The 21,463-nt window shown below is 35.8% G+C and overlaps 1 protein-coding gene across 1 annotated transcript in view; it reads left to right on the top strand.

Moving 5' to 3' along the window:
* The window catches only part of LOC309822795 (torsin-1A-interacting protein 2-like), a 36,928-nt gene extending 15,729 nt beyond the window's left edge, over positions 1 to 21,199 (top strand). The window contains exons 2-5 of the mRNA XM_082654814.1: positions 10,975 to 11,153; positions 13,144 to 13,659; positions 15,855 to 15,956; positions 16,993 to 21,199. Of these exons, the coding sequence (XP_082510940.1) occupies positions 11,120 to 11,153; positions 13,144 to 13,659; positions 15,855 to 15,956; positions 16,993 to 17,753 (1,413 nt within the window). The 5' untranslated portion in view covers positions 10,975 to 11,119 and the 3' untranslated portion in view covers positions 17,754 to 21,199. The remainder of the gene's footprint in view (positions 1 to 10,974; positions 11,154 to 13,143; positions 13,660 to 15,854; positions 15,957 to 16,992) is intronic.
* The last annotated feature ends 264 nt before the right edge of the window (positions 21,200 to 21,463 follow it).

Below are 21,463 nucleotides of genomic sequence, written 5' to 3'. Positions count from 1 at the left end.
ATCTCTAAGTTGTAGGAGAAGGTAGCCCAGGCAGACAGGCACGCAAGAAAGAATTCCATGACATCCAAAGTGTATGTGGCAATCAGCAGAATACAGGTATCTGTAAAAGTGAGTTGAGCCATACCCCTTCTATCTCTTCAGTCTCCTCTGGCAGCCCTTGAGTCTCCATGGAAGCTTGGGAACACAGCTTGAAAACTACTTGTTATAGAGGAAAAATAATAGCTTTGGAGCCAGCTGACCTAGGTTTGTCTTCTGATTCTGGCACTATTAAATGACCTTGGGCATTTTAACCTTTCTGTATCCAGTTTCTTCATCTGTGAAATAGGTTATGTAGTAATACCTACCTCATACTGTTGTGAGGTTTAAATGTGGTAACATACGTCAATCATATGGCATGTAGTACGTCTTTAGGACTAGGAAGGGTATAAGAGAATGAGGCAGAAGTTAGAACTAGGGATGAGGGAGAGTCTTAGTTTTAGAACAGGGATTAAAGCCAATTGTTAGAACTTGATGCTGAATTGTTAAAAACTTCTTAAATCCTTCCTGGTGAAGAACAAGATTAATCTTGGGACTGAGGTCGATCCTGTAATTATGTATGTCAAATGGTCTTAGATGTAAAGATTAAGAGGCCTGGTGGGATGAATGACCCAAGGCAAATCATTGTCACATTTTTTAGGCCCATTTATAATCATAATTGTGGTAGATGTAGTTGCTACATGATTTATTATATCACTTGAGACTTTCACAACACCAAAATAAGCAATTTGAGAAGAGTTGAAGAATATGTGCAAATTTACCCAGGTCATATGTGCTAGAGTCACAATTCAAATATAGAATCAGGATGCCTTATAGTATGTTTATGATACATATATATATTTTTTACTAGTTGTGTGTTCTTGGGTAAGATTCTTAACATCTCTATATCTCAGTTTCCTTATCTGTAAAATAGAAGGAATATTAATAGTCCATACATCATAAGATTGAGGTTTCCAGGATGGAGTAGGTTGGGTGAGGTCCTACTGCTCTCCCAGCTCTGATTTTGTTCTCATGGGTAGCTTTTCTTTGTCCTATCTCTTCTCAACTGGATATGACAAAATGTATAGGAGGCTGTGGTTGAAGTGTGCCTCTGTAACATAAGTTCATTGTGTGTGGGCTCAGAGTTACCATTACAGGCCTTTCCTTTTTTTCTTTTGAATTTTATTTTATTTATTTTTTTATACAGCAGGTTCTTATTAGTTATCCATTTTATACATATTAGTGTATATATGTCAACCCAATCTCCCAATTCATCATACCACAGGCCTTTTCTTTTGATTTTTACTTTTCCTCACAGAAGCTAATATATTTTTATTTGATTACTCATTTAAAAAATATATTAACATCAATCATATAGAAAAGTGCAGGAAATAACATTCACCTATGTACCCAGGTCTAAAATACATTAACTTAGGAAAGATATCCCATGCTCTTGGATTGGAAAAATTAATATTGTTAACATGGCCATACTACCCAAAGCAATCTACAGATTTAATGCAATCCCTACCAAATTACCCATGACATTTTTCACAGAAATAGAACAAATAATCCTAAAATTTATATGGAACCATAAAAGACCCAGAATTGCCAAAGCAATCCTGAGGAAAAAGGGAAAAGTAGAAGGCATAAGCCTCCCAGACTTCAGATGATACTACAAAGCTACAGTAATCAAAATGGCATGGCATTGGCACAAAAACATACATGGATCAATGGAACAGAATAGAGAGCCCAGAAATAAACCCACACACCTATGGTCAATCTTCAACAAAGGAGGCAAGAATATACTATGGGAAAAAGACAGTCTCTTCAGCAAGTGGTGTTGGAAAAGTTGGACAGCCGCATGTAAATCAACGAAGTTAGGACACACCCTCATACCATACAGAAAAATAAACTCAAAATGGCTTAAAGCCTTAAACATAAGACATGACACCATAAAACTCCTAGAAGAGAACATAAGCAAAACATTCTGACATAAATCATACCAGTGTTTTCTTAGGTCAGTCTCCCAAGGCAATAGAAATTAAAACAAAAGTAAACAAATGGGACCTAATTAAATCTACAAGCTTTTGCACAGCAAAAGAAACCATAAACAAACTGAAAAGACAACCTACAGACTGGGAGAAAATATTTGCAAATGATGCGACTGACAAGGGCTTAATTTGCAGAATATACAAACAGCTCATACAACTCAACAACAACAAAAAACTCAATTGAAAAATGGGCAGAAGACCTAAATAGGCATTTCTCCAAAGAAGACATGTAGATGGCCAAGAAGCACATGAAAAGCTGCTCAACATCACTAATTATTCGACAAATGCAAATCAAAACTACAATGAGGCACCACCTTACACCAGTCAGAATGGCCATCATTAAAAAGTTTACAAATTTTAACAAATGCTGGAGAGGGTGTGAAGAAAAGGGAACCCTCCTACATTGTTGGTGGGAACGTAAGTTTGTGCAGCCACTACGGAAAACAGTATGGAGGTTCATCAGAAAACCGAAAAAGAATTACCATATGGTCCAGCAATCCCACTCCAGGGCATATACCCAGACAAGACTATAATTCAAAAAGATAGGGAATTCCATGGCGGTCCAGTGGTTAGGACTCCGTGCTTTCACTGCCGAGGGCCCAGGTTCAATCCCTGGTCGGGGAACTAAGATCCTGCAAGGTGCATGGCATTGCAAAAACAAAAAGATACATGCACCCCTATGTTCATAGCAGCACTGTTCACAATAGCCACGACATGGAAACAACCTAAATGTCCATTGACAGATGAATAAAGAAGGTGTACCTATATACAACAGAATACTGCTCAGCCATAAAAAAGAATGAAATAATGCCATTTGCAGCAACATGGATGGAACTAGAGATTCTCATACTAAGTGAAGTAAGTCAGAAAAAAAAAGACAAATACCATATAATATCACTTATATGTGGAATCTAAAATATGACACAAATGAACTTATGTACGAAACAAAGACTCACAGACATAGAGAACAGACTTGTGGTTGCCAAGGGGGAGGGAAGGTGGAGGGAGGGGTGGAGTGGAAGTTTGGGGTTAGCAGACGCAAACTATTATATACAGAATGGATAAACAACAAGGTCCTACTGTATAATACAGGGGACTATATTCAATATCCTGTGATAAACTATAATGGAAAAGAATATAAAAAGTATATGTATAACAAATCACTTTGCTGTACAGAAATTAACACAACTGTAAATCAACTATACTTCAATTTGAAAAAATAGATAAAATGCGCTAACATTTTGCCACATATACCTTTTTTTTCTTTTTTTTAGAGGCTTTACAGGTACAGTTGAAACCGATTCTTGTTCTCATCCTATTCCTGTCCTTTCCTCCATAGAAGCAAGCATATATCCTTTCTGTTCATGTGTTTAAACAATGTACAGAGCAATAAAATAGTTGAACACTTTCAAAATTTTATTACTCAGTAACATTCATATATAAACATGTATTATGCATCAGTCTGTAGAGATAACCTTACAACATTTAATTTTATGTGTTGGAGTCTGCTAAACTTAGTTGTATTACTGCAGTGCAAAGGTCATTCCATATACCAGACAATGAACACCTACCAGGCTGACAAAACATTACCACTGGTACATTGAGATGGAGCAGAAAAGGTGCATCTTAAAGACAGAGCACAGGGTAGCCACAACAGAAGAAGAGGCACTGAGGCAAATTTGTGTCCCTCTTCAGGGAGGTCTCAGGATATCGAAATAGTAGGCATCCCTCAGCCTACTATCTGTTGATTTTCTCCAGTTATGGAGAATGCAGGCTTACTACTTTAACCTGGTTCACGCCCTCATGGAGACAGTTAAAGCAAAACAATAAGTTTTGGTGCAGATTTCAGGGTCACAGAGAAGTGGAGATAACTACCAGTGATAAGGCTGTTTTCTTTGAGTGGAAAAATGAATCATAACCTCCATAAATGGGGCACTGAAAACCAACATTTCACAATTGAACTTGAAAGGGATTCACTTCATCAGTTCCTTTTTGCAAAAGATACCATCAAAGGTATTTTTTTTTGGACATTCTTATGGAGTGGTTTTTCCTACAGCTGCAGAAAGTCTCCAACATGCCTATTTTCCATCAGCATGAGGCTCTGCCTCACTTCTATTACACAGTCCAGAGATTCCTAATGTATACATTTCCTGGTATTGATTGGACACTGTTGAAAAGATTGACCTGCCTCTGGAATAGTGGCCTCCAGATCTCCCAGATACCCCACCATGTGACTTTTTGTGAGGATGTGTCAAGAACCTCTGTGTTTGTACCACTTCTTCCTTGTAGCCTCGAGGGACTACGTTTTGGCTATGTACAACGATGTTACAAAGGGTCTGAGTGAAATGGGCTATAGGAATGATGTGTGCCTTGTGACAAGAAAGGTGTATATTGAACATTTGCAAGATTATTGAAATATCTCTCATGATTTCTTTGCAGACTGCTTATTGACCACAACCCCGTTTCCAAGTAATACGTTTTTTAAAGCATTCAGTTGTTATTTGAAAAAAAGTTTTTTGAGGATATTCTACATGCAATAAAATGTACAGATTTTAAGTTTGGTGACAAACACTACCTCAATAAAAATATGAAGCACTTCCATTACTCCAGAAGGTTTTCTCATGCCCTTTTCCAGTCAGTAGTCCTTCCCCTAGGAACCTCTGATCTGTTTTCCATCACTGCAGACCATTGGCAATTCTAGAACTTCATATAAATGGAATCATTTGGCATATAATCTTGTGTGTGGCTTTTTTCGCTCATCACACTTTTTAGATTCATCCATGTTATGGTATGTATCAGTAGTTGGTTCATTTTTTTTTCATTCGTTCAATTTGTTTTAACATCTTTATTGCAGTATAATGGCTTTACAATGGTGTGTTAGTTTCTGCCTTATAACAAAGTGAATCAGTTATACATATACATATATCCCCACATCTCTTCCCTCTTGCATCTCCCTCCCTCCCACCCTCGCTATCCTACCCTTCTAGGTGGTCATAAAGTACTGAGCTGATCTCCCTGTGCTATGTGGCTGCTTCCCACTAACTATCTGTTTTACGTTTGGTAGTGTATATACGTCCATGCCACTCTCTCACTTCGTCCCAGCTTACCATTCCCTCTCCCTGTATCCTCAAGTCCATTCTCTAGTAGGTCTGTGTGTTTATTCCCGTCTTGCCCCTAGGTTCTTCATGAACATTTTTTTTTTTTTAGATTCCATATATATGTGTTAGCATATGGTATTTGTTTTTCTCTTTCTGACTTCACTCTGTATGACAGACTCTAGGTCCATCCACCTCACTACAAATAATTCAATTTTGTTTCTTTTTATGGCTGAGTAATATTCTATTGTATATATGTGCCACATCTTCTTTATCCATTCATCTGTTGATGGACACTTAGGTTGCTTCCATGTCCTGGCTATTGTAAATAGAGCTGCAATGAACATTTTGGTACATGACTCTTTTTGAATTCTGGTTTTCTCAGGGTATATGCCCAGTAGTGGGGTTGCTGTGTCATATGGTAGTTCTATTTTTAGTTTAAGGAACCTCCATACTGTTCTCCATAGTGGCTGTATCAACTTACATTCCCACCAACAGGGCAAGAGGGTTTCCTTTTCTCCACACCCTCTCCAGCATTTATTGTTTGTAGATGTTTTGATGATGGCCATTCTGACTGGTGTGAGATGAAATCTCATTGTAGTTTTGATTTGCATTTCTCTAATGATTAATGATGTTGAGCATCCTTTCATGTGTTTGTTGGCAATCTGTATATTGAGAAATGTCTATTTAGATCTTCTGCCCATTTTTGGATTTGGGTTGTTTGTTTTTTTGATATTGAGCTGCGTGAGCTGCTTGTAAATTTTGGAAATTAATCCTTTGTCAGTTGCTTCATTTGCAAATATTTTCTTGCATTCTGAGGGTTGTCTTTTGGTCTTGTTTATGGTTTCCTTTGCTGTGCAAAAGCTTTGAAGTTTCATTAGGTGCCATTTGTTTATTTTTGTTTTTATTTCCATTTCTCTAGGAGGTGGGTCAAAAAGGATCTTGTGTGATTTATGTCATAGAGTGTTCTGCCTGTGTTTTCCTCTAAGAGTTTGATAGTGTCTGGCCTTACATTTAAGTCTTTAATCCATTTTGAGTTTAGTTTTGTGTATGGTGTTAGGGAGTGTTCTAATTTCATTCTTTTACATGTAGCTGTCCAGTTTTCCCAGCACCACTTATTGAAGAGGCTGTCTTTTCTCCACTGTATATTCTTGCCTCCTTTATCAAAGATAAGGTGACCATATGTGTGGGGGTTTATCTCTGGGCTTTCTATCCTGTTCCATTGATCTATCTTTCCGTTTTTGTGCCAGTACCATACTGTCTTGATTACTGTAGCTCTGTAGTATAGTCTGAAGTCAGGGAGCCTGATTCCTCCAGCTCCGTTTTTCGTTCTCAAGATTGCTTTGGCTATTCGGGGTTCTTTGTGTTTCCATACAAATTGTGAAATTTTTTCTTCTAGTTCTGTGAAAAGTGCCAGTGGTAGTTTGATAGGGATTGCATTGAATCTGTAGATTGCTTTGGTTAGTAGGGTCATTTTCACAATGTTGATTCTTCCAATCCAAGAACATGGTATATCTCTCCATCTGTTTGTATCATCTTTAATTTCTTTCATCAGTGTCTTATAAGTTTCTGCATACAGGTCTTCTGTCTCCTTGGGTAGGTATATTCCTAGATATTTTATTCTTTTTGTTGCAGTGGTAAATGGGAGTGTTTTCTTGATTTCACTTTCAGATTTTTCATCATTAGTATATAGGAATGCCAGAGCTTTCTGTGTATTTTGTATCCTGCTACTTTACCAAATTCATTGATTAGCTCTAGTAGTTTTCTGGTAGCATCTTTAGGATTCTCTATGTATAGTATGTCATCTGCAAACAGTGACAGTTTTACTTCTTTTCCAATTTGGATTCCTTTTATTTCTTTTTATTCTCTGATTGCTGTGGCTAAAACTTCCAAAACTATGTTGAATAAGAGTGGTGAGAGTGGGCAACCTTGTCTTGTTCCTGATCTTAGTGGAAATGGTTTCAGTTTTTCACCATTGAGGACGATGTTGGCTGTGGGTTTGTATCATATATGGCCTTTATTATGTTGAGGAAAGTTCTCTCTATGCCTACTTTCTGGAGGGATTTTATCATAAATGGGTGTTGAATTTTGTTGAAAGCTTTCTCTGCATCGATTGAGATGATCATGTTGTTTTTCTCCTTCAATTTGTTAACATGGTGTATCACATTGATTGATTTGTGTATATTGAAGAATCCTTGCATTCCTGGGATAAACCCCACCTGATCATGGTGTATGATCCTTTTAATGTGCTGTTGGATTCTGTTTGCTAGTATTTTGTTGAGGATTTTTGCATCTATGTTCATCAGTGATATCGGCCTGTAGTTTTCTTTCTTTGTGACATCTTTGTCTGGTTTTGGTATCTGATGGTGGCCTCATAGAATGAGTTTGGGAGTGTTCCTCCCTCTGCTATATTTTGGAAGAGTTTGAGACGGATAGATTGTTAGCTCTTCTCTAAATGTTTGATAGAATTCTCCTATGAAGCCATCTGGTCCTGGGCTTTTGTTTGTTAGAAGATTTTTAATCACAGTTTCAATTTCAGTGCTTGTGATTGGTCTGTTCATATTTTCTATTTCTTTCTGGTTCAGTCTCGGAAGGTTGTGCATTTCTAAGAAATTGTCCATTTTTTCCAGGTTGTCCATTTTATTAGCATATAGTTACTTGTTCAATTATTTTTGAATCACTCTATATATTATTGTGTTTATTAAATTTTATATAAATGCTTTAATATTGTACCTTTATAAATTTTTGATATCTAACTCATTAATTTATATACAATATTATGTTTTAAGAATATACTACAATGGGCTTCCCTGGTGGCGCAGTGGTTGAGAGTCCACCTGCCGATGCAGGGGACACAGGTTCGTGCCCCGGTCTGGGAAGATCCCACATGCCGCGGAGCGGCTGGGCCTGTGAGCCATGGCCGCTGAGCCTGCGCATCCAGAGCCTGTGCTCTGCAACGGGAGAGGTCACAACAGTGAGAGGCCCGCGTACCACACACAAAAAAAAGAATATACTACAATTTTAAAATTCCACTTCCTTATTTATGGACATTTAAGATTTTCTCATTTTTCCTCATTTTAAACAATGCTGCTACAAACATCATTGGGCACTTGAGGAAAAGTTTCTCTAAGGTATATGTCTAAAAGAATTGCCGATTTATAGAATGTGTGTGTGTCTTAACTAGGTATTGCCATATTGCTCTCCAAAGCTATAACAGTTTACTTCATTGCCAGTAAAGATCTCTGTATCTCCAAATCCTCACCAACACTTGGTATTGCCTGATTTAAAAATTTTTGCCAATCTGGTGGTTGTGAAATGGTATCTCATCATTAATTCATTTTGCATTTCCTTGACTAAGTTTCTTACCAATTCAGTAGACTTTTAGATGTCCTCTTTATTTAACTGCTTGTTCATCTCTTTTGCCCACTGCTTTTAAAATAGCATTATTTGTCTCTTACTGATTTGCAGCAGTCTTTATGTATTCTAGATATTAATCTCTTAATGATTATATGTGTCGCTGATATCTTTATAGTCAGTGAATTTTTTAACCATGATTTTGATGATTTGTCTAGAGATTAACATTTTTAACGTCATCACATTTGTCCAAGTTCCCCTTATGGTTTGTATATTTTATATCTTGATCAAGAAAACCTTGAGATTATAAAGGTATTCCATGCTTTCATCCAAAAATTTCAAAGTTTTGCTCTTTACATTTAGGTCTCTTATCTGCAATTGATTTTTGTGGAGGTAGAAATCTAATTTTTTTCCCATTTGAAAAGTCATTTGTCCCAAAACTATTTATTCACTGATCCATTCTTTTTCTTTTGTCACTCAATTTCCTTTATTTATGTATGCATATATTTCTTGTCTCTCTATTCTGTGTAATCTGTCTCTTCTTACACCAATGCCCTATTGTTTTTAACGTCTTGATATATCTGGTAAAAATATCCCCCCTTCTTCAAAATTCTTTTTTCTTTCTTCAGAATTATCTTGACTCTTCTCAATCCTTTACTGCTCTTTGTGAATTTTAGGGTCAACTTGTTCATTCCATAAGAAACATATAACAATAAAAAAATTGTCTCAAGATTTTGTTTCAAATTGCAATGAATTTATAGATTAATTTGGAAAGAAGTGGCATTAAATGGCTTTGAGTCTTACTGTCTATATGTATTTCTCTATTTAGGTCCTTTTTATGTCCTTCAGTAAAGTTTTATACTTTTCTCCCTAAAAGTTCTTTTCTTAAAAGTTTATTGAGGTATAATTTACATACCATAAACTTCACCCTACTCTAAAATTCTTGCATATGTGTTGTTAGATTTATTACTAGGTACCTTCTAGTTTTTATCATGAGGTACCTTACAGTTATTGTGAATAGCATCTTCGCTTTCTAAAATTTTTGTAACCGGACTTTATTTTTAAAGGATTGGGGACTTTTTATTTTCTATCACAAAATAGGATAGGAGGTAACCCTCATTGCAACATATGATGGTAATGAAAAGGAGATGTATAAGCCTAGTCCCAGGAGTCTGAAGCAGATAAAAGGGTGACAAGGAACCCTCCAAATCTGAGACTTGTTTCTAAGTGTTCACACCAGCAGAAAGGAGGCCTGTTTTTAACCCCTCCCTTCACATTCAGTTTATAGTTGACACCACTCTATTCGTACATTCAAGCATTCATTCACTTATTCATATTCTTTTAAATTAAAATATGGGGTTCTTGCTGTATACTAAGATCTGTGCTAGGCATTTGGGATTAAATTTTTTAACTTGTAAAATTAGATTTTATAAAAGAGTGTTGTGAGAAGGACACAAAAAAGGCTAGTTGACTAACTTCTCAACTAGGCTATCCAAAAAATGTAGCACTTTACAAAGCTCTTTCACACATATTTTTATATTTAGTCATCATAGCAATCCTTAATCATTTTTATAGATAGTGAAGGTTAAGTAACTTTGAGTGGTATGGTTTTTGACAAAAAATAAGATTTAACTATAAAATGACATGATTAAGTTTTTATTGCTTATAAATTGCCTCTGATTTTTATTCCTTTTATATACAGCTCATAATCATTTTTTTTTGTTTTTTCTTACAGAAACATTTAATTAAAGACTATAGAGTAAACACAATGTCTTAAGATCATAATCATTTATATTTAGTCTTCTTTGAGCACTGTATAGAAGGGCATTGTATAAAGAGATACCTGTCTCCATATTTTACAAAAGAATACTGTGTGAAAACCACTAAGAAGGCAGTGACTAAACACAAAATGTGTATTTCCTCTTCCTAACACCAAGACAGCCATCTTAGTTTCTAGGTAGCCCGTGTGCATTGTTACTTGTTAATGATAAGTGAAAGCTTCTGATAGGCAAACTCTGAGAAATTTATATGGGACAGAAATTGAAGACATAAAGGAAATCTGCAGTGATTAACTCAACAGTGACTTAAATTTTTACTCGTAGAATTACTTTTCATTTCAATTTTTACTCTTAGAATTACTTTTCATTTCAGTTTCAAAGATGTTCTCTTCAAGATTCTGGTCACTTGGTCTTACTTTTTACATCCTTCCAGACACATTGGAATGTATTAGAAGGCTATGGCATCTATACAAGGTTAATAATCTGAAGCTTTTCTTCAGTGTGTAGTCTAGGATTTGGAATATGATCCTCATGAAAGACAGAAAACACTTTCTCTTCACTAGAAAAGTTTCAGAGAGGAAATATTACTCAAACTAAACAGATTTAGTAAATAAAGCTGAAATTGGCATTTCTCCCATGTATGAATAAAAAAGTCATTTAATTTTTTTCATTTTATTTTAGTCACTGTATATATACCTTGTTTCCTGGGTCCACGGGAAGCATGAGCCTGTTGGGACTTGGGACAAGAAGAAAACAAGACATCTGCACAAGGAAAACCAGACACTAACAAAAAGTATCCCAAATTCTGAAGAGATAAAACACAAACATGACCGACAGAGGACTTAGGGATCCTCCAGAGGGTAAGACTAGTTTGTACAACACTAGGTTTGTGCTGTAGGAAACTAGGGCTGTGCTAGAGAAAAAGTCTCTGGTGACTAAAACTGAAGTTTGGAAGTAAAAAAGAAATTAACTTAATTGCTTAATTTGTTATGATTCCTATTCTTTGATATTTACTGAATTTTACCATAATACCAGACCCTAATTATGAAAAAGAGTTATATTTTAGAGACTCCCATAGTAGGAACCTATAGTATTGGAAAAATTACAATGCATCTTAAAAAAAGATGGTAGACAGATCTTTAGAGTTACATTTTTAAAAATCAGGTAAGCTATATGCTATATATTTAGAGGGGGATCTTTCAGTTATAAGGAAAGATGAAATTTAAATTCTTCATCCTACTTACGTGTATGTGTCTATATATATATATGATATAAAATAGGCAAAATATGAAGTAGGTTTTTCAGAAGAGAAGGGTATATTTAAATATTTTATTAAGGATATTTTTAAATATATGAAAGTAGAACAGTATAATGAAGTCCCATGTACTCAAAATCTAACTTCAACTTTTACCTACCTAATAGTACTCTTGCTGCCTGCCTTGGAATAGTTAAATGCAAACCCAAGACATTATATCATTTTATTTGTCAATACTTTAGTTTACATCTCTTAAAGATAGATTTAAAAAATAAAAAAAAGAACCAAAATAGCATTAGCACACCTAAAAAATAAATTAATAGTTATTCCATGCTGTCATCATATATACAGCCAGTATTCGCATTTCCCCCATTGTCTCATAATTTTTTTTTCTTCACTGTTGGGTTTTTAAATTCTTTTTTCTTTACATTTGGGCCACATACTGCATTTGATTGATACATCTTTTTGGTTGCTCTTTTTTTTTTTAAGCTTTATTATGGAAAATTTCAAACATATATAAAAGTAGAGAGAGGAAATGAATCTCATGTACCCATCAAACAGCTTCATCTGCTGTCAACATATGGCTAATGTGGTTTCATTTATACTCCCTTACTTCTCCTTACCCCCATATCATTGAGTTGAAGCAAATTCTAGGTGTCACATAATTTTAGCCATAAATACTTGAAACTTATCTCTAAATGATAAGGATTTCTTTGTTAAAACACTATCACAATACCTTTATCATAAATAGAAGATGAACAATAATTCCTGAGTCTCATCAAATATCTGGTGTTCAAAGTTTTCTGATTATATCATAAATATTTCTTTAACAACTGGTTTTCAGGACAGTGAATCTAAACAGTGTGGTCCACACACTGTTGATGTATTCAAGTACCTCTTAATCAATAGGTTACTCCTTTTTTTTTCTTGCCATTTATTTTTATTTCCTGCTGTTATTAAATAAACAAAGTCTTTTGTCCCTTAGAATTTCCCTCATTATGGGTTTTGCTGATTACATTCCTGAGGCATAATTTAATGTATCCCTCTATCCCTGTGTTTCTTGGAAACTGGTAGTTAGCTCTAGAAGCTTGATCAGATTCAGATTCAGTTTGGCAAGAATACTTCATAAGTGGTATGGTGTACTTCCTATTGCATTGAATTCGGGAGGTTATAGTAATGTCTGGTTTTCCTTCTTTTTGTGGTGTTAAGATTGATCAGTGGGTTCAGCAGTTGTCAGTCTCACTCATCTCGTTCATAAAATTCCTCATTATCCTTTTGCATAATGGTTTTAGTTGCTGTTGATGATTATTGCCTAGGTCTGTTATTTCATTAGGGAAGAGGATGTATTTAATACTACCAAAAATTGGTTTGTCATTCAAAATAGTTTTACATTCATATTATTTGTTAGATTAACATGATAGTGAATTTGCTTAATCAGTCACCTTTAGTGAAAATCAAGAGAAGTAATGTTTAGGAAGAGTGCCTCATAAGCCATAAAAATCTATATAAATATTTTTATTAATCAGGGACCTTGTTAAAATACAAAAATATAGGGAAATTTTTAAAATAAAAATTACAAATTTTTATCTCAATAGACCCTCAAAAGGATTTGGAAAATGATCCATCAATAAATTGTCAGGCACAGGAGACTACAGTGACAGCAAGTCCCACTGAAGAAGCTCAGACCCCAAACCCTGCCTCTGGTCTTAACAAAGACCACCAAGAGGTAGCATCAGTTGGTCCAGGAAGTACAGATACAGATGATCAATCAGAAAGTCCAGATGAAACAGATGATAGGAAATATCCAAAGGATACAGAAGGTGAGAACAGCCAGAGTTTCCAGGGTGGAGAACAAGGGCATCCGCTCCCTTCAGAAAGTCTGGGTGAAGACCTCTTGGATCCAGAACCCAACTGTTCTCCAAGTGACAAGGTGGGAAGAACAGACGCACACTTAGTGAGCAGCTCTGCAGCCCTCCCTGAGCATGTGAGCGACAGACCCGGAGCTTTGCAGGAGCCACCTGTCCTTGACCCTCAGGATACCCAGAGTCCTGGGCATTCTAGTGCAGGGCTGGAGAGCCAGGACACACTGAGGAAGCGACTGCCGGCACCAGGTGAGAGAACCCCTGAGCTTGTCCTGTTTTGTACTGTTCTTTTCAGAGAACTTCTCTTTCCTTCATAGGATTAAGGCCTTTGCACCTTGCCCAAAGTCACATAAAGAGATATAACTGACTTGAGATTAGAATGAGGTTTCTCATATCCTAAACTAGCTCATTCCACTACATTAAGTTGCTTCCCACACATAAGCTGCGTTTTTTAACGGTTTTTATTTATTTGCTGTCTGTATTAATCCAGTATGATTTTTTTTAAAGGCATGACTTTTAAAAAATTTACCTCTGGCTTTTTCTTTATTTCTAATGAGCATATCTTCACTTTCACTTTTTAAAATCTTTTACTTTGAGGGAAACTAAATGCTACATAAATCAAGAGATAGGTATATTTAAAAACCAACATCAGTGGTATAGGACCCTTAACTCGGTCATCTTTCAGTTTTATAGGACTTTAAGCAGATTAATTTTTCTATACCTGATTTTCCCCACTTGTATATTAAGGAGAACAGCATCGTATCATTCCTTACAAAGATAATAGTTGGAATGTGCAAGGTCTTTACACGGGAACTCAAGAGATGAGGATTCTAGTTGTGGCCCTACCACTTCCTAACTTGGGTGAACTTAGGCAAATCTCTCAACTTCCTGGTACTTCAGTTTCCTATTTGCAGACTGAAGAAGTAGGACAAGATGCTATCCAGCTGGTCTCTTCCAGCTTTTTTTACCTTCTGTGATTTTATGGATTTGGACTGTGTGGATTTGTATTTTATAAGTACTCTGAAAGCTCAGTCTGAAATGCCTATTTGCCAGAGCAAAGAAATATAAGACATTCTGTTCATCAGGGACTTGACTAAGGGCTACAATTCCATGTTTCACCATAAGTCAATGTCTGATCTCAAATATATGTTTCATTAGTTAATATTAGAATAGTCTGTAACTTCAGGGAAGGCAAGGGCTATGTCTCTCTCATTTATTGTGTTTCTGTGGCACTTGGCACAGAGAAGTGACTTTATGAATATTTGTTAAGTGAATGAATGGATATGATTTGTATGGACCATTATCTGCCATCAGAATTTCACCGGTATGCAGGGTCACTGAGTAGAGGAAGAAAATACTGTTTTAAAAATGCAGTTTATGTGTGGGAAGCAACATAATATAATGGAATGAGCTAATCTAGGAAATGAGGAACCTCATTCTAATCTCAGCTTGGCCATGTCTCTTTATGTGACCTTGGGCAAAGCCCTTAACATCCCTGGACCTTTTGTCACAATAGGTGAAGTAGGGGGCTACAGTAGGTGATCATTAAAGATCCTTTCAGTCCTTAAATTCTGTGACATGATATTTTAAAAACCCGTGTTTTGGTGTGATATAACTAAATGAACTATCGTTTATAGGTGAGGATGACTCTACTTCTTTATGTTAATAGAGTATGTTATTTGAGTTATTTCTCCAGTAAGGGTTATGGGCAGTAGTCAGCTTTCATTGTTATATGAGGTACTTGGCTGGGGTCAAGCACACATCTAGACTCTAGAGTGACTTAGCTCAGAGTCTACAAAATACCGCCCTCCTTTTCACCCACACATTTTATGATTGGTGTCTCACCCCACACCTACATTTTTATATAGTTCATAACTTTTCTTAACCTTGTATTCCTTGCTTTGTATACCTCGTTCACTAAGTTTCAAGCTTGCTTTTGTAAGCTATTTTGCAAAGGTAAGCTATTACTGTACAGTAATCTCTCCTGTCTCTAAACTTAATGTCTCTGTTATTTGTATATTAGGGGGTCTTCAGGAGCCTTTTGAGATGTGAACACTGGAATTAGAGCATCATTGCCCTGTGATGTTGAGTCTTGTGTACATTATTTCTTAAATCCCTTCTTAAATCACATGTTAGATACGTTTGGCTGCAATATTAGGATGCTTGTTTCTTTGTCCTTGATGTAAGAGCCAGTGAAGGATTGTGGGTGTAGCAACACTATCCTGAAGTGAATTTCACAGCATTTCATTTTATTCTAAGTAGAACAAAGGTAATGGTGAGCCGTAAGGAAAAGACAGGAAGTTAGCTTTGTGTAAAACAAAATTTTATAAAGTATGGAAATCCTGTCAGGTAATTCTTTGCTTCGGTAAGAGGTATAAAGGTATACACACTCTCATTAGTGTACTGTCTAAAAATAATGTTCCTTTTTTTTTTTTTTTCCCCAGAGGTTGAGAGACATCAACAAGAAACACAAAAATTGGAAGGAAACAAGGAGAATGTACAGGATACCATAAGGAAGATTAATAAAAAGGATTTTCGGAGCTATGGTAAGAACAAAACTAGTCTTACTGTAGTGATTCACATTCAGAAATTCTCAGAGAAGTACCTAGAAAACTAGCAGATTTAAGTAGTTTTAACATTGTTTTAATATTTTTTTTAATGTTTGATAGTAATATTAGAATAGAGCAATAGAGTTCTGGGGATTTTTCCCTTAGGGGTGGCAGCCAATATTTTGCCATCCTTAACAAAATGGGAATTCCCACCTGAGGAAGGGCTTTTCATAAACAAGAAACTAAAACTGTTCTTTTTTTAATTGAAGTAAAGTTGATTACAGTATTGTGTTAGTTTCAGGTGGACAGCAAAGTGATTCAGTTATATATGTATATTTTTTTCAGATTATTTTCCATTATAGGCTATTATAAGATATATGAATAGGGCTTCCCTGGTGGCGCAGTGGTTAAGAGTCCGCCTGCCCATGCAGGGGACACGGGTTCGTGCCCCGGTCCGGGAAGATCCTGGAAGATCCCACATGCCACAGGGCGGCTGGGCCCGTGAGCCATGGCTGCTGAGCCTGCGCGTCCGGAGCCTGTGCTCCGCAACGGGAGAGTCCACAACAGTGAGAGGCCCGCGTACCGCAAAAAAAAAAAAAAAGAATATAGTTCCCTGTTAAAGCTGTCTTTTCAATGAAAAAGAAAGTATTAACTTCTCAAATGGCATTTTTACATTTTGACTGTTTAGGAAAAAATGGCCTATCTACAGGTAGGTAGTAGGTACTTTTGAGATGGTAGAAGAATATACTGATAGTTCATTTCTAAATCACATCAGTAGCTATAGCAAAAAACATATAAACTTAGATTTTACCTTTTAACAAAGATGTTGTTACCTTCAAATTTCTTCTTAAGAAATTAAAGAAAAAGTATTTCCAGTAGATTTCAACAGCTGAAAGTTTAAAGGACTTAGGCAAAAGAAACGCACCACAGGCCAGTAAAATCTGACAGCGTATCTGCCTTTTTTCAGTTTACCACAGGCTTTACTTCTGACTCACATTCTAATTTTGTCTTTTATTTTCTGTTTCTCTGATAGGCTCCATCTTTCTTGGCTTCCTGGTTCTGATTCTTGTTTTGCTAAGTTCTGTTAGTAGCTATTATTCCTGTCCGGCCCAGCAAGTGCCCAAAAATCCAGCTTTGGAGGCCTTCTTGGTTCATTTCAGCCATTTGAAGGATAAATTTCCAGGCCAGAGTTCCTTTCTGTGGCAGAGAGGACGTAAGTTTCTCCAGAAGCACCTCAATGCCTCACACCCCACTGAGCCAGCCACCATCATATTTACAGCAGCTCAAGAGGGAAGAGAGACCCTGAAGTGCCTCAGCCACCACGTTGCGGATGCCTACACATCTGCCCAGAAAGTCTCTGCCATTCAGATTGATGGAGCTGGAAAAACCTTTCAGGACAGTGATAAGGTCAAGGAGTCAGTTGACAAGAAGCTGAGCTCTGGATTTGAGAAGGGCCAGAAGGCTGCTGTGGTCCACCGCTTTGAATCCCTTCCTGCAGGCTCCACCTTGATCTTCTACAAGTATTGTGACCATGAGAACGCTGCCTTTAAAGATGTGGCCCTGGTCCTGACCATCCTACTGGAGGAGGAAACATTAGAAGCAAGTGTCAGCCCAAGGGAAACTGAAGAGAAAGTGCGAGATTTACTTTGGGCGAGGTTTACCAACTCTAACACTCCCAGCTCCTTCCGCCACATGGATTCAGACAAACTGAGTGGACTGTGGAGCCGTATTTCCCACCTGGTGCTGCCTGTCCAGCCAGTGAGGAGCATAGAAGAACAGGGCTGCTTTCTATAAGCTAAGCACAGAGTTGGTTATGTTCAGCATGGGTTTATTAAAAAGTCAGTTTAAAAGCCTTCCATTTATATGGAAGGAGGTTGACGAATGTGAGGAAATAGCCTGGAAAGCACAAATGAGCTTATTTGAGAAAAGAAATTTTCATTTTTTACTTTTTGTAAAATCTTTCTAATCTAAGCTTGACAAAGCTAAAAGTTGACCTGACTTTTTTTCCTTGCCTTTCAAGCAAATCAGGTATATATAACTGAGGAATGTTCTTCAATCCAAAAGTAGAGCAACAGAATCATTACATGGGAAGATAATCTTCTCAGTAACTACAGAGTGATTTTTGTTTTCTTGAGCTCTAAGGAGCCTTTTGGATAGTATTTGGACTCAGATTAAAGCAATTACAATTATAAAACTGAAAATTAAAAAAAAATTTCTATCACATGTTAAATATTTTTAAAATTCATTTTAATAACCTAGTTGTGGGATTACATCTTATGCTTTTTTGCACTTTTGAATAGTATGAAAAAGGAAATAAGAATTCAAATACTTATTTACCTAAATACTATATGTAAGGCACTGTGTTTTTGTTCCGTTAATGAGCTCTGAGGGAAAAGCAGCTGTGCTCAAGAAGTGTTCTTAAAAATTGAAAACAATGGAGGAATTGTTTATAATCACTGCAAATGAAGAAATTCCAATTGGCTGTGTCTTCGCTTCAATTTTCTTGAATGATTTACAGCAGTGGTTTTCAGGCTGTCTACTGGCACCCCTCCCCTTTGTATCAAAGAAGTTCTTCTTTTTCCCATTTTATATATTGGGCTCCCCCCGTAAGATTTAATTGGATTTAATTGGAATAAAGAGTTCCACTAATAATGAAGTTTGAAAATCACTGATTAAGTGAAAAAGCATCTTGGAAGATAGGAAAAAAATGAAAATATTAAAACTCATGAGTAGGTTGAAAATAAAATACAGGTTTATCAAGAGACATGCTATTTATGAAGAATGAAGACTTACAGATGAATAGCAGAATGTATAAACTAGTATTTACTAGCATATTTCTATGCTTTTGGTTAATCTCTGTTATCATTTCTGTCTCCCCTGAATGGAATTTTATAATTGTCTACAATGAGAGTTTGAGTGCTTTAAGCAGAACAGATTTTAATAACCAGTTGAATCATAGATTTTTATATAGGTACATTAGCATAACTTTACCATACTGTTTACTTATTATACAGTGATGGAACGTTTATCTAATGCAGTTCATTTCTTGGCCAGCTAGTTAGAAGTATGATTAGGTTAACAATTAGAAAAATGCAAGAGATGCTATACTTAGTGAGAGGAAGTGGAAATGGTAGATAGATTCTAAGAGGTTTTAACAGCTAGTATTAATTGTTGGACCATGTTCTGTGATTGTAAGAAAGCTTGAGAAAGATGTTTATGGAGACAGTGATTGTTGATTTGCATCTCAACCCCGAAGGCAGAACTTTAGTAAAATGATCTTGACCTAATGAAGGATTTGTCCCATTACATGGCATACCTAGGAACTATCACCATGAACCTGGAATATTTCAGTTAGGTTTTGGCCTCTGAAGTCATGTGACTAAATTATGGAAGGATTTTCGGAAACAGTAAGAAGATATAGGGGTCTTTGTTGATGCCTAAACAGAGAGCATAAAGACATGGGGGGAAGAATCTATTTGAAAGTGTTTGTCACAGGAAAAACAGATATGTTCTAACCAAGACCTGACATTGTGCTCAATTGAACGTAAGGCCATACCTAAAGGAACTGTTTTCATTTGGGACTTTGTGAAGGACTCTTCCGCTAGATTTGAGGAGAGACCTTCCTGAACAAAAAGTTAAAGCATAGTGAATATAATATCAATCCAATTTAAAATCAGTGGAAACTGAAGAAAAATCTATATGCCATATTCAATATTTTTTGATATTTCTGGATCTCAGATGCATTACATCACACAAAACCATTGGTGCCTTGTAGAACTGGTGCCTGCTGACCTGTGCTACCTCAGATTTATAAAGAACCAGTATGAAGTGTGCACATCTAATCTGTCAGTGACTCAGATCACAGCTGAGACAAAGATGGTTTCGTCATTCAGTTGAATATGGTTTTTCATCATTTCCTTTCAGTATAATTTAGAAAATATTTCCAAATGTCACAATTTTTTTTTTACTGTTCAGCCTTTGTTAAAAAAACATGTCTCCTTCCATGTATAAGTGCAATCAACTGAAACTGTTGTCAGTTTTCTGTCCACTATTTCAAAAATCATTTTTAAAAGAAGCAGTATATTAGCTCTGTGTCCTCATGAATAAAATGATTATTCTTAAAGCATAAAACTTTATATTTTTTAAATGTACAAATAAAATCTATTATCTAATGTACCCTTAGGTTAATTTCTATTCAATTGTACCTATTTTTTTTACATTTTTCAAGTTTCTAAATTTTCTTTTGTGTGTCTAGTAGTTCATCTTTCATTACTATAATAGATAGTTTGCTTGTTTGACTTAGAACAATGACTTGTGGGCATTTGATACGATATATGATACCCAAACATCACCATTTAATTATTATCATAGAACAACTCTAATTATGTTATATATTAATATAAATCACTTCTTGAGTGATACCAGAGTTCTAGAACCAACTGGTAGAATTATAAACTGTCTCTCGACTTGAGTTTTTTCCCCTGTGGGGTAAATTTTAGGTTTCCCAGTTAGCTCCCAAGCAATGCTGTTGTTTCTACTTCTAATTTTTAAATCAATAAAGTAATTTAAATATATTTCATTTGAAAGCTGCCAAGCTTATGTGGTAAGGTTCAGCAGGCCTGTGACCCACCATCCTCCAGGTAATGACACAGTTGAACAGTGTTAGCAGCTGAGGTGGTTTTGACCCTTTCACAGTTTTTGTTTGTTTTATACAGGAAACATAAGGAGCATTGATGATAAAATATAACAAATTCAGCATGTAAAAGTGATACTAATTCAGCAAGATGATCTTCTCTGGGACTATATTTGCATACATCTGACCAGTTTCTATGCAGCATAGTCAGGTGTCTAGTACTTCAAAAAGTAATGTTAAGCAGAAGATATAATCATTATAGCTGATTATCATTTATTGGGAATAAAGCTTATATCCATACACAGTTTATTTGTAGAGAAGTACTTTCAAATAGGAACATGATACCTTTTTTCTTTTATCATCTGAAAATAAAATCTAACAATTATAAAAATAAACCAAGACATCTTTGTAAAGCCCTCAATATGTCATTTTATAAAAGCAGTTTTAGTCTGCTTTTCATGTTGAATGTATGGTTAAATATTAATCTTTAATATTTTGTCCACCAATCTGAGCATAATATATTTCATTTTGAAATTTGTTGAAAAGTTAGTGGTTCTGTTTTCTCTTGTTTTTGTTTTTTTCAAAAATTAAAGTACCTTTAACACTATCACTTGTTCAATGGGAATGTTGATGTTTGTCTTTATATATGTATTGTGAATATTAATGATTATGAATCACTATCATAATCCATAGAAATATGATGAAATGATTATTCTAAAATATTTCTAAGGGTATCTATGAGATTATGAAATACTGAGGCTTATGAGTCACGTGAGAAATACTTGCTATGAATAATATATTTGCAAAGAAGGTGTTACCAATTCTAGAGAGAACTAAAGATATCTGTGTAAAACAGTTTTTCCAGATGACT

The sequence above is a fragment of the Grampus griseus genome (genome assembly GCF_964374135.1).
Source record: "Grampus griseus genome assembly, chromosome: 1".
In the NCBI taxonomy this organism is placed as follows: Eukaryota; Metazoa; Chordata; class Mammalia; order Artiodactyla; family Delphinidae; genus Grampus; species Grampus griseus.
The sequence above is the reverse complement of the archived record's forward strand: the minus strand, read 5'-3'. Positions and strand labels throughout refer to the sequence as shown.